The 13,889-nt window shown below is 47.6% G+C and overlaps 1 protein-coding gene across 1 annotated transcript; it reads left to right on the top strand.

Moving 5' to 3' along the window:
* Window positions 1-52: 52 nt before the first annotated feature.
* Window positions 53-13,842, top strand: LOC131674567 (uncharacterized). Its single transcript, XM_058953306.1, has 16 exons — window positions 53-469; window positions 1,221-2,123; window positions 2,223-2,366; window positions 2,429-2,494; window positions 2,590-2,663; window positions 2,788-2,906; window positions 3,230-5,623; window positions 6,315-6,416; window positions 6,719-6,857; window positions 7,013-7,225; window positions 7,318-8,046; window positions 8,136-8,262; window positions 8,337-9,147; window positions 9,228-9,493; window positions 9,986-10,098; window positions 10,179-13,842. Exons 1-16 carry the CDS (start codon window positions 53-55, stop codon window positions 10,393-10,395), a joined length of 6,834 nt encoding a protein of 2,277 aa, XP_058809289.1. The 3' UTR covers window positions 10,396-13,842.
* The last annotated feature ends 47 nt before the right edge of the window (window positions 13,843-13,889 follow it).

A 13,889-nucleotide genomic window follows, 5' to 3' on the forward strand; every position in this document is an offset into this window, starting at 1 on the left:
GCGCGCGCGCGCGCGCTTACTCTCTTTATCGCTGGAAAGCTGCAAGTCGGCAATGCGCACGCCGAAAAACAAAGTAGCGCGCTCCGGCAAAGTTATCGGGCGGGTTGTGCTCGCGCAGCGTAATGAGGGGAGGCTGCGAGCAGATCGAGAGCGGGCTAACCGATCGGGTTGGTTGGGCAGGTTGTCGCAGTACGAGCGGCAGCAGCCGCAGCCCCGCGGCAACGACCCTATTCTGCCCGCGGTGCTGGAATTCCTGGAGGAGACGGAGGAGGCCTTCTTCCACGCGGTCATCACGGACGTCGAACCGTCGGCGCCGCAGTTCAAGCTGGCACCGACCTACACCCTCTACCTCGCCGCCAGATATCGCGCCAGCACCCACTACCGCTCCGAGCTGCAGCCGACCGAGCGGGCCGAAAGATTGACCGTCATGCTCGCCAAAGTCGCCAGCATGATCAATAGGGTGATCAAGGTACGTTAGATTTGCTTTGATATTTCAGCACGGCTCTCTGCTAGTTTGAGCGCCGACGAGCGTGACGGGCGTAACGGCTAAGTCTCTGGCCGCGCACTCGCCTTCTCTGCGGGATCTGCCCAATCGTCGACCGCAGTCACGCGCGGGCAATAGCGACGCGACGAGAGTCCAGCGAACGTTTTCATTCCTATCTCAACGTCTGGACATTTGGTCGGTCTACGAGCGCGTGAACGTGCAATCAAACGGTTCCAAGTCGCTCGAGTGCCTGGCCGTCAAAAGGGTTGAATATAAAGGGGGTTCACCGAAATCCGGCCTCAATTTGGCAACGCGCCGCCCGTGCGAAGTGGGAGCGCACACGCGACGTGCGGGCGACGTTTACAGGAGGCAAACACGGACGACCCGCTCGAAGTGATTCCGAACGTGACGCTCTCGCTCTTCTCTCTCTCTCTCTCTCTCTCTCTCTCTGTCATCGCCGCGGCTCTCTGTTTGTTCGCCCGAGAATGCGGCCTGGAGCGGGTGCGCTGGCGCGAACTCGACAATTATTGTTGCGTCGGTCGCACCGGGATGCGAATCTCGATGAGGAGAACGTTGCTTGTAGCCGCTACTCGGCAGTCCCGAAGCACGCGGCTTCAGATCGGCCTTAGGGCTCGGACTCCCGCTGTCTTTGTCTGGGTGTCGCTCGCACGGGAGCAAATGACCGCAAGCCCCAGGCGCTGGCCGAGCCTCGTTGCAGCAGATCGTGTACTTGCAGGAGCGCTACATGGACGCCTCGTCGCTGGCGCTGTGGCTGGCCAACGGCTCGGAGCTGCTGCACATGTTGAAGAACGACCGTCACGTGGGCGCGTTCTCAACGGCGGCGCAGGAGATCCTGGCCGAGTCGGTGCACGCGGCTTTCAACTCGCTGGTGCGCTGCATCTCGCTGGAGCTGGCGCCGGCGATGTCGCAGTTCATGGCCGACGCGGACGAGCCGGCCAAGGAGGCCGGCGTGCTGCAGATCTTCAGCAACAGCATGGCGCTGCTGCGGCGCTGCCGCGTCAACGCCGCGCTAACGATCCAGCTGTTCAGCCACCTGTTCCACGCCATCAACGCCACGGCCTTCAACGCGCTCGTGAGCAACGGCAGTCTGTGCGTGCGCTGGTTCGGGCGGCGACTGAAGACGCGCCTCAGCGCCCTGGAGACCTGGGCCGAGCGCCAGGGTCTGGAGCTGGCCAGCCAGTGCCACCTGGCCACCATCATGCAGGCCACGCACCTGCTGCAGTCGCCCAAATACAACCCCGAGGAGTTGGCCGCGCTCAGCTCCAGCTGCTTCAAGCTCAACTCGCTGCAGGTGCGCGCGCTGCTGCAGAAGTACCAGCCGGCCGCGGACGAGCCGCGCCTGCCGCCCGAGCTCATCGAGAACGTGGTCAGGGTGGCCGAGAGCGTGGCCGACACGCTGGCGCAGGCCGACGGCCGCAAGATCCGCCTCGAGGAGGAGCCCGCGCTCAACCTGGCGCTGCTGCTGCCCGAGGACGGCTACAGCTGCGAGGTGATACGCGGCGTGCCGCCGGGTCTAGCCGAGTTCCTGGCGCCGCTGCAGCGCGACGGCCTCTGTCGTATGGCCCCGCAGCCCACTAGCAGCGGCTTTTGGACCATCTACATGATCGATCACGGCGCTGTCAGTACCCCCTTCGATAACCCCCCTCTGCTTTGCCTCGCTCACGCCGGCGCCACTCTTACCTCTGTCTCTGACTCTTTGCTTCCCTCCCGCCGCCAGTTGATGCGCAGCGCCAGCGCCATGAGCAACAGGTCCGCCGGATATCCCGCGCACGCGGCGCCCGCCCAGACTCAGCCCGAGATCCAGATCATCAAGCTGCACAAGTCCACCAACGGAATGGGCATCAGCATAGTTGCCGCCAAGGTACGGCTCAGTTTCTCTCGCGACTCTGTCGCCCTTCTAAGTCGCGCCTCGACGTGTTTCAGGGAGCAGGCCAGGACAAGCTCGGCATTTACATCAAAAGCGTGGTGGCCGGAGGAGCGGCCGACGCCGTAAGTTATACCCCCACTGCTTTAGCGAACGATCGCGGCCGACGGCCGACGGCCTCGCGTCAGGCGATCGATGTAATCGGAATTTCACGTTGCAGGACGGTCGATTAGCAGCGGGCGATCAACTTCTCAAAGTCGACGGCCAGAGCTTAGTCGGTATAACTCAGGAAAAGTGAGTGACTGCTTTCGTCTGCTCTCGAGTCGTCGCTCCAGAGCCCCTCTCCCCCTCCCCGTCCTCACTTCGCTATCCCATCACCGACAGCGAGCTATCAAAACGACGGATAATTTTTTCGCAGAGCTGCCGAGTACTTGGTTCGCACAGGACCTGTGGCTACGCTGGAGGTAGCGAAACAAGGTGCCATCTATCACGGTCTGGCGACGCTGCTCTCGCAGCCTTCTCCTATAATGGCCAGAGGTAAGTAGCTCGCGGCATACAGTGGGAGAGGGCAATCAGGGATTATGGCATATAATTCAATTGACCGATACGTAGAGAGCCAAGCACTCGCGTTGGGAAAGGGTGCAGCTATCGGTCTATTATCATCGCTATGTAAAGCTTCGATTCCTTATCTGCTTGGAACGCCTTTCTTTGCTCAGAGCTTTATCTAAAATCGCTGACAGTCGCGCGCGACAAGGTGTGACCTTGCGGGATACAGCGGAAAGAAAAGCACATCGGCTTCGCTTGTACAACATTGGGCAGTTGGATACTAATGCTTGAACTAACAATTTCATTCCACGCAGCCTCTAAAACACGACCCAAGTCGGAACACTTTGACCCACCGAGAATGACAGAGGTGGCTTCGGGCCATCAGGCTAGCACCTCGGCATCGCACTCGATGGGCAATCTGTTGACGGTGCCGCACCACGGCGGCGCACAAGTCTACCAAGAGCAATACGTCGACAGTTGGGATCCACAGCCAGGTGCGAGTATGAGCCGCGTCGGTAACTGCGTGCCCCACCATCGCGCGAACACGAGTATGCCCTACCGGAATTACGTGTCCGCGAGCGCAAACAGCCCCTACCAGCTCTACCCGCAGCAGCACCGACTCGGCAACCATGCGCTCGTGAGGGCCGGCGCTCGCGGCGGCTGCACCGAGCTGGCCGAAGTCTACGTCGACCCCGAGGCGCTGCACTACGAGACCTCGCCGGCGCACGCGCTGGGCTACTGGGCGCCGACCGCCCAACACCGAGCCCCCGTCATTCCGGTCGTTCACGAGGCCGGCAATCACGCGTTCCTAACCATTCCGAGCCAGTACACCGAGCGCTACCCCACGGGCTACGCATCCGCCCAGATCCACTGCAGTGCCGCGCAGCAGCAAGAAGCCCACCCGCCTCCGCCACCGCAGTACCGAGAACCCGGGCACTACGGCTACTATAGCCATGACAAGACTGAGCTGGTTTTCCCGGCGGTGAGAAGTCGCGACGAGGATTACATCCAAGTCGTCGACGATCGAGCCGAGCTCTGCTGGAGCTCGACCTCTTGCCACGTACAGCCTCGGTACGGTTGTCGAGCCGCCGGCACCAGCCAGCAGCAGCAGTTGACCGAGCACGCGAACGAACTGGAAGAGGATCAGGAGGAGGACGACGAGCGGTCCGCGGACAAAGCCACCTCCACCGAGGAGAACACGCAGTCGGCGGGCACCCGCGAGAATTCTGATAGTCCGTCGCTGGAGACCGAGGCCACGGTGATCGCCACGCCCAAGCTTCACGCGGCCATGCCCGAGCTGAACCTCGACCTGAGCGGACTGAACAGCAGCGACATGTCGAGCGACGAATCGAGCGCCGGGGATAAGTATCGGAAGTCGCCAGAGGCGGTTCGTCTCGGCTGCGGTAGAGTAGCTGCTCTGGCCAAGCACTTCTCACAACTTGGCGAGGCGGGACTGATCAAGTTCAAGTCGCGGAAGCTCGCCGGCTCCCGGCAGTTTTTGTCCGAGCCCGACATCGCCTCGCCTTCCAGCTCCGAGACCAAGAAACGCGCGCGAGCCTGCATAGACAAGTTCAAGTCTGAGAGCGACTTGTTTCAATCGGACAAGAGCGTGTCCACTGGTCCGGAAAAGGAGTGGAGTATGATTTTGCTGGATATCCAGGCCAAGAGTTTAATACAGTGCGAGGAGGGAGCCGAGGCGAGACTAGCGACGGGAAGTCGCAGCGAAGACTGTCGCCGCGAGAACAAAGGCTACGACCACGCGAGCAGTTCGAAGCTGAGCCTCGCCGAGCAAGAGCAGATAATCGAGCAGCTGAAGGAGTTCGCGAACCTCGACAACGTCGACGCGCCGCTCTTCGTCCCCGGTAAGGAGGCGAGCCGGCTACGAGACAGCGAGACGATGACGGACTCGCCGCGCGACGAGCCCGCCATGGAGCAACGATCGAAGCAGTCGCGAGCACTGATCTCGGGTAGCGTACGCCTCGAGCACTTTCGCAACCACTCGCTGCCCACGATTCTCAGCACACTCAATGTTTATCCGGGGCGCAAGTGCAACGGCTCGGCGGCCACGATTGCCAGCGGCGGCGGTAACGGCAGCGCTGCGCTCACTGCCAAAGGTACCAAAGTCAACAGCCTGTCCAAGTATTGGTCGCTCAAGGATCTGGCTTCGAACGAGGAGCTCGACTCGAATAACACCAGCACTAACGACATCTTCAACGACCGCGCCGACAGTCCCGGCCTCAAGTACGCCCCGGTCTTCCCGAGCTGCTCCAGGGTCGTTTCCGCACCAGAGATATCCGACGAGCACCTCGGCGGAATCACCATCAAGAGCACTACATGCATCAATCGACGAAGAAGTGACGAGAGTGCCTCCTCATCCGTCAGTTCATTCCGTTCCACCGTCAGATTATCGAAGAGCACCAGTGATATATCCAGGCGTGACGACGATCAGCAGATCGACGACGAGGACGAATACGACAACGAGAACGAGGAAGCGTCTGCGACTCCGGGGCTGAACGACAGCAGCAGATCGTGGGAGAAACTGGTGCACACGTGCGGCAAGGGGCAGTCGAAGGGCAATAAACTGGTGGTGCTCGGTAGCGATAGATCGACGAGCGATGTGGACGTGACGGAGAGACAACCGACTCCAAGATTCGAGCGTGGAATAGGCGACTGGGTGTTTCGACAGCATCGGCATCACCATCACCAGTGTACGGAATCGCGTAAGCTGACGGTCTCAACTCTGCAAGCACTACTCGTCAGAATTGTGTGATCGTCTCGTAGTGCACCTGAATGATGGCCTGGTTCAGTTTCACCTTTCAATGAGGTGTTCGTTCGATTATATCACCTTCCCGTTCCGTTTCTTTTATAGTTTTTCTAGATGTTTTACTACGGTTTCGATCGTCCAATAGCCATGCGTTTAAATATTACGTATTAATTTAAATGATTATTTAGCTTTAAACAGCCTAGCGGTCGCATGAGACGTACAATCTCGAACAATGTTATTTTTCGCTTTACATTTTTTGTTAATAGTTGTATATCGATGTTGTGATATGATAGATTGTACGTTTTATGATATCTCACATTCATGCAATCATAAATCATCAATGCCAATAATATTAAAAAATTTAGACGAGCTTCAAGTATAAATAGAATTAACATTTATAATATATCCATATACACACGTACATATAATGAATGTCATTAGAATGTAAATGTGTAAATAGGATTGACGTGTCGTGCATGCATGAGCAAACTCGACGATTGATCTCGACACGAAGATATTGTGTCAGTAGGACTTAGCGGAATGCTTAGCGCCGTTCGCACGCGCATGTGACAATTAGACGTTTAATGTTGTGCATTTGTTCTTGTGCATCTTGTTGCGCGCTTCTCCATGCGCAGGTCCCCGTCGCATGAGCGAACGTGATTTGCCGTCGCGCTTGGGACACGAGCCGCCTACTCCGCAGCAAATACACAGCAGTAAATCCGTTCCCGCTCTTCACAGTAAGTACATCAGAACCAGCCTCGCTTCACCCGCCTCTCACCCATTCTCACTCGTTTACACGCGCTTGACGTCGACACCCCTTTCCTTTCTCACACTCAGCCACACATACGTACACATCTACACCCTGCTTATGCTTTATCACTCGCGCTCACTCACTCACACCGCACACGCACACGCATACACATTTGCAACAATTATAGATACACGAAAGTGTCTGCCTTCGTGCCCACCTGCCCGTTCGCTCTCTTCCTATCTCTCTCTCTCTCTCTCTCTCCCTCTCTATAACGTGAAACTTGGACAGATGTAGGAACCGAAGGCAAGCTTCAGCATGAAGTTTTCAACCCTGGATACAGCAGAGCCTCCTCCAGTAACAGTGTCACTCCGCCGGTCCAACCTCCACCGATGCCTGCTATGAACGGGGCCACTTCTCTGCGCTCCAGGTACGTTTCCACATCTCTCTCTCTCTCTCTCTCTCTCTCTCTCTCTCTCTCTCTCTCTCTCTCTCTCTCTCTCTCTTTATCTGGCATAGCTTTGTTATCACGCTCTAGATTACTATTTTTTATTTGTTTGTTAATGTCTGTGCGCGTGGCCTTAGATCCAGTCACAATTTGCATGATCCAAGTAGAGCTGGTGCCTTACCATCAAGCGGTCTTTCCAATAGACAACAATCGTCTCCAAACCTCCCGCACGGCCAAAATCATATGCAAGTTAACGAAGCGGAGAGATTCTATCAGAACTTGAGCGTTTACCGAAATCAAGAGCCCATGTTAAAGCAGCAGCCGAGTCCTCCTCAATCATCTGACGACAGGTACTGTTCCTCGGATTAAATCTATCGGGTTAATTACCAAAGTGTGACAATGTCGTCTCTTTCTCTCTCTCTCTCTCTCTCTCTCTCTCTAGAAGTCCAATGCAGATGCAGAAGCCACTATCGCGAGGCTCTGAGAACGCCTTAAACAGAACTATACCTGAACAGGGCAAAGACAGGCCAATGTCCGCCTACATGAATCCTAACCAGCAGCAAGGCCACCCCAATCCAATGCAACCGCAGCAACAAGGCCCTCCGGTCAGATCTCAGTCTTCGCGGGATATTATTCGGCAAGAAGCCAAATTGCAAGAGATGCAAGAGGAAGTTCGTCGTCGAGAGCTGAGGGGAGGTGCTGGTCCGGCTGGAGTTCCACCGGGAGCACAAATGGGAGCTTACCGTAGCAACACCTACAACCCACGAGTTGGTCCAGCTCAGATTGGCTTCCAGCAAAATTCGATTCGTCCAGGTAGGCCTCTTGGCTCGACGCCCAATCTCGGACCAACATCACCGAACTACAATCGGCCGCCTGGTCAGAACATCGGCTATCTGCCGGACCAGCAGCAACAGCATCAGTATAATCAATACGGCCAGTACAACAAACAAATGCTTCAAAATCAGTACGGCCCTTCCATGATAGCACGGCCCTACGGTCAAAACGGACCACAGTTCTCAAACGGATCCGAGCATCCAGACGGCATGGACATGATGAGCGAACAACCGCCTTTGAGACCCTCGCTGCCCATTGCGAGTGGAAGTCCACCGCCGCCGGTACCCAATACAATGACACATCCTCTCTACAGCAAGCAAATGGATCCCTCTTCAAGGTAAGTTAGCAGCAGACGTGGTATCATAGGATTAGCAGGAACGCGAATTCTAGGCAGCTGATTAATAGTGACCTTGCACACCTACACAGATATACTGCAAGCATGCAGGATCCTCCAAGAGGTGGTTACTATCCTACAACTTCTGGAAGTGCGCAGCAACCGCGTCAGTATCAGTTCAGTGCCACTAATCCGTGGCAGCGGGAAGAGAGAGAAAAGGTATCGTTGAGCAAGGAAGGAGGTAGGCTTTGCTATGCAAGATTCAAATATTAAAGAGGAATATTGCGTTTCAGGAACAAGCGAGACGCAGAGAAGCCGCGAGACAGTGGCGTGACCAGCAGATTGCCGAGCTCAGCGCCATGCCTCGTCGAACTGCTCAACAAGACGAGCAATTGCGGGCCCTGCAATTGGAGCGAGACTTTCAGAAGCGCGCTGAGGAGGCGGCCAATCAGCAGGACGATGACGAGGAGGGCAACGATCTCGAAAGTGAGAGTACTTCTCAACGTGTCCAGGATCTTCTACGCACTACTACTGCTCAGGATCGGAACAGTCAGCTAAACAGCCAACGAGATCCAATCGGCCTCTCGCGAACAAGTACTGTGAATCAATCGGGCAGAGGTCCTCCCATGTCACCGCAGGCAGTCACCAGCCAAATTCAAATGACCAATGTACCGATCCACACAGTCTCCAGTCAACAGAGCTCCATGACGAATAATTATCCTGGCCAAAACGACGCACCAAATAATATCGCTGCCGGTTACATGTCGCAGAATCCGAATATGAATAACCAGTCGAATGTTTCCCCGTCTTACGGCTCGTCCAATCTTAATCAGTCAAATGCTAGTCAAAAAGCGAATATGGCAGCCGCCGCTCAGAACGAGGAACGAGAAAGAATACGTAGATTAGAAGAGTTAAAGAGACAGCAAAACGAATATGATGAGAGTCAGAGAAGGCAGAAACGAGAAGAAGAGGAGGCGGCACGACAGCAACAGTTGCAGCAGCAACTTTATCAGCAGCATCAGGCTAATATGCGCAATCAGTCACAGTTGCATCCTAATATGCTCAGATTGGACAATCTTGTCATTGAAGACTCTAGTTCTCCTGGTAAAAGCTCATTTGTTAAATTATATAATACATACCCAAGCTATTTACTTGACTCACTTCAAATATTCGTTTGTTTACAGCGTCGCCAACTGGTAACGAAGCACCTCCACCACCAGAACGTGGTTCTAGCTACGCGGTAATGTCACAGCAAAGTGCATTACGATCAAATACCTCGACTACTTCCAACATTTTACTTGGATCACAAGCTACGACAATGACAAAGAGGGTTTCGTTCCATGACCCTAATGCCAATACTGAATCACCGTCTCGAAATAATAGCTCCAATACATCGAATATAATCACGTCTTCATCCATAACCATGGACACTATCAGGGAAGACCCAAACGTAAGCGTTTGCTTAGTTGGCTTTCTATAAATATATATGAAAAAAATCCAACTAACAAACCATATCAAATTCATTAACAAGTATTATATATAGTAGAAAATATAAGTATCAAAATCATCGTATGGCAGATGAATGAAGAGAGGTATACAGAGGTTTCGATGGACAATTATTGTTCATCGACTACCTATTTATTCTCTGCATGTGGCAATGTTATCCCATATCAATTTAAGCTGTAATTATTCGCTCATCATACAAAATTGTATACATTGTCATTGCCATCATTGCAAGCGTGTATTTTATTAAATTTGACCGCATATTTGCTCATTTTTTTATGTGTGTGTTCCTTTATTGATTGTTATTATCAGAAAACAAGACGATCGAAACCATTCTGTAGATATTTATTTTAGATTTGTATTTTATGTGTTATGCAAAAGTAGATACTTGTTGTTCACCCAATCATTGTACAATTCTAATTGCCGATTTGTTCCACAGAACTTCATAAACGATGCAGAGATGTTATTGGCTTCTCCGAAAACACCAGAAGGTCCAGGAAGTATATTTCAAGGAGCGACACCTGGCGTGATCGGCGCTCAGGAAGTTTATAAGTAAGTAATGTGAAAGCAACAAACATAATAACGGTCATTCGTTTCAGTCGCCATAATAGACATACGTATTTATGTTGCAGGGATCCCAGGCAGAGGCGCTTGGCTGAAAAACAAAGGCAACAACAAAATTCACAAATGGGCGCTGTTCCAGAGAAACTGAGTTTCAAAGAGAAGATGAAAATGTTTGCCATGGAGACAGGAGAAGATAGTACCCCGAGGGACAAAGTGAAAATTTCAAGAGCTCAGCGTGAAATCGATAATATTGGAAATCCATTGAGTTCCAACAATAACAATTAATTGTTATTATTGAAATTTATTATGTAAATATTGAATACAGTTTAAGCATGTGCTTGTAGGCACGACAATCATGATAGGATCATCAAGCACATATGTTACCGTTGTAGTTTCGAGATTCAGGATGAAGGCTATCTTTTTGTTATTGTTGACGCGAGCAAAAGTATTGCAGTTTTTGTTTTTTAATAAGTATGTACGATATATAAATAGCGCAAGAAATATTGAGCGTTAATATTTGAAATATTATGATAGCTACAATTGAGGGCACGTTTTATTGAATGTTTGCTGTATTTCATATGAAAAACTTTAGTTTATTTTAATCTTGTACCTTACTGCAAGTATTAGTATCTTATAATCACAGTTTTAGTTATTTAAAAAGTATTGATTTATTTTTTTAATCATAAAAATATTTTTGTTTTTAAGGACATTTAATAAAAATAATTTTATGAAGTTTAATTTTGTATTTTTTTTACACGTAAAAGTAGCTTCGTTGAATGAAACCGTTGAAGAAATAAAATATTTATAATGTATTTAAAAAAATCAGATAACAGGGTCGTTTTATGGTTTATTTACTCGTATAATTCGTAGTACTCATATACGTGGATGGTTTGAAAAATATCTCTAAATAAAAGTTATATGACAAATTCTTTTACTCTAAATTTTGTATGCAAAGAGGATTTCATAATTATTTCAACTGTCATCGTAAATTACATGCAACCTTTTTCGTACGCGATCCAAAGAGCATAATATAACAAATTGATACGATTTATAAGCAGTTTTGATTCGTATTATATGAGTTTTATTAAAATCATCTACGTATAGTAATGATGTAACATATCACTCGATGTAAATACTCGAATCAAAAGAGTTGATGACGCAACGATCGCGGAATCTCAAAGATAAAAAAGTCATTTGATACTTAAATTTACAAGAACAAAAATATTAGATTTGTGACTCAAATCAGAGCTTGGCACTGATAACTTGAAACTGCAGATTAAAATGGGACCTAAATATAAATTTAAAAATACCTATACGTATATTCCGTACGCTTAAAGAACAATTTTCTTATTTGTATAAATGTTACTTATTTATACACATATTTTATAACAAGTATGTCATTTATACATGATGTTTCGATCACAATAATAGATCTCTTGTTGCTATTCTTCCTTGATATCGAATTTTGCATTACCTAATACAGTGATAAACGTTTTGATATTTTAAAAATTTTAAACAGTCAAATGATGTCTAATATTTTGATTAATGTAAAAAGTTGCATAAGGAACTCCGAATTTATCTCAAACATTAACCTGTGGCATTATGCAAAGTTAGTGAATAAAAAACAGTATAAAATTCCTCTGCAAATGGGAAGAAAAAGGATAACTGAAAATCAAATGAAACGCTGCAAAATAGTTATAATCAGTAGTAAATCTATTTATTAATCGTATGTTGATTCAAATTCCAAGTATGTATTTGCAAATATCTATATTATAAATGTTCGGTATATATATCATAAAATAAATAGATTACTTAGGAATCTGTGCAGTGCCGCTTTCAGCCAAGCATACAGACTTACATAGATCTAAGTATTACATTTATATTATTATAGAACAAAATAAAAGCAAGTTACTCTACACTGAATGTTTAAAGTAGATTCAAGAGAAAAAAACACGATAATATCTGGGCACAACTCCAAAGAGCCTGAAGCCCAAAAACAAATCATAGCAATATTAGCTTAAAGATGTTAATTATGAAAACAAATTATGTACATGAGAATAGAAATTAAGTTGCAGCGATCAAATTAACGTTTTATATTATCTCGAAAAGTTTCAGTCTTCTAGACTGCAAACGCAATAATCTAACTAGCGTAGATATATGTTTTTAGCGTCTTTTCCAATAACGCAATAGCCATAACAGTTTATGAAAAATATTCCTCGCGATTCAACGAAAATATTCATAAAGGTGAACAGAAATATCGACGAAGAATTTTAATAGTAACGTACGTTTTTAGCCTAAAGGAACATCATGAGTAAAAGAAGAGAAGAGGCACTATTATCGAGTCTTATTAGGCAAATCATTTATCATGTTATTAAACCACTCAATGGGTTGTCTGTTAAAGTGAAATCAATTTCCAACAGAGCGCAAATCGTATACAAAATTAAATATAAAAAAGAGCACGTTATTTGTTGTGTAATTAACTAGTATGGTCCCGGTCACTACTTTAATGGTCTCACACTTCATAGACCATTGTAAATCATTTTTATTTTCATTCTTTTGGGACGAAATGTAAAGAATAGTGTTACAGTTTTACCGTAGCAACGTACTATTTGCAGCGTTAATGAGTAGCCTAAATTCGTTGATTGTATCGAGATCAACGGTCGTATATCAAATCGAGTGCGAATTCAATAAAAAAGTAATCTTTTCTTGTTTGGTGGATACGGGTTTTGAAAATTGTAGAGCGGATACGTTCTGAATATTGTATGTGATATATTATAGGCCTTTCTTTCAGAGTGAAAGATTATCTAGTATGTTTATTCCGCAAGGGTGTAAATTGTGATGGTTTAGAAAAACGTTCAACAATTGATTGCAACCGCCTCAGCATGCACGGGACATAAAAATGTTTATTGCTTGTTTCTTCTTAATTTATTACTAAATGTGTATAAAGACTTTTTTAATATTGTAACAGTTTATAGAGATTGAAAAAAAAGAGGTATGTATCGAGTATGTAGCTGTTATTACGTTTTAGAGAAAGAAGCATACGATGAGTCGATAGAGGGAAAAATTGATGATATACAAAATATAATGGTTGTTGCTGTGTAATTGTGAGCCCGTGTAAAGTAAAAGTAAACAATTAATGGTCATTTTTTCAGGTCTTAAGCAGAAGGTAGATTCAATTGTGAACCTTAATAGAACTTATTTATCAGTTTCACGTTCTATGTTTAGAAGCAATGGAAAGATAATCATTTGTTATGTTTCGTCAATCACAGTTATTCGGGAGATTGTATTGCGAGATTTTAAAAAAGAAAAAAGGTTGTGCAACAAAAAACGAAAGATCGAAAAGATATGTATAATAATTAAATATTAGCACGTATTCACTTGTAAGTAAAAGTTAAGTTTAGACACGCCGAGAGATAGTGAACTGGAAAGCGAATGAGAACGGTTTCGTCCCTCTTTGTTGTGTATAGCAAATGTATTTGCACTATATTTTTTAAGACTTTTCAATTGTCACTAGATGATTCTAATGAAAGAGCGACGAGGTAGATTCCTTTTCGAAACGCGCGTCAATGGATTCTTCTAATTACTAGGTCTTACTAGGTCGTATCTACAACTATAATGTATATCATTGTACTAATGGTAGAAAACACTATATTTTTTAATGATTGTTCATCGTGTCATTACGCATTATTTAAATATGATATTGATGAAAATTTCAATAAATAAATATCGAATACATTGATTATTGTTGTATAATTGAATCCCGCATCGATCACGAATCT

This window comes from Phymastichus coffea, unplaced genomic scaffold, assembly GCF_024137745.1.
Source record: "Phymastichus coffea isolate CEN01 unplaced genomic scaffold, Cenicafe_Pcof_1.1 PCOF00255, whole genome shotgun sequence".
In the NCBI taxonomy this organism is placed as follows: Eukaryota; Metazoa; Arthropoda; class Insecta; order Hymenoptera; family Eulophidae; genus Phymastichus; species Phymastichus coffea.

What these genes read in the sequence shown, in the direction of transcription:
- LOC131674567 (XM_058953306.1), top strand. Translation starts at nt 53, where the DNA reads ATGCGCACGCCGAAAAACAAAGTAGCGCGCTCCGGCAAAGTTATCGGG. An exon ending in TGATCAATAGGGTGATCAAG is followed by an intron (nt 470 to 1,220) that starts GTACGTTAGATT and finishes GTGTACTTGCAG; the next exon opens with GAGCGCTACATGGACGCCTC. An exon ending in TCAGCATAGTTGCCGCCAAG is followed by an intron (nt 2,367 to 2,428) that starts GTACGGCTCAGT and finishes GACGTGTTTCAG; the next exon opens with GGAGCAGGCCAGGACAAGCT.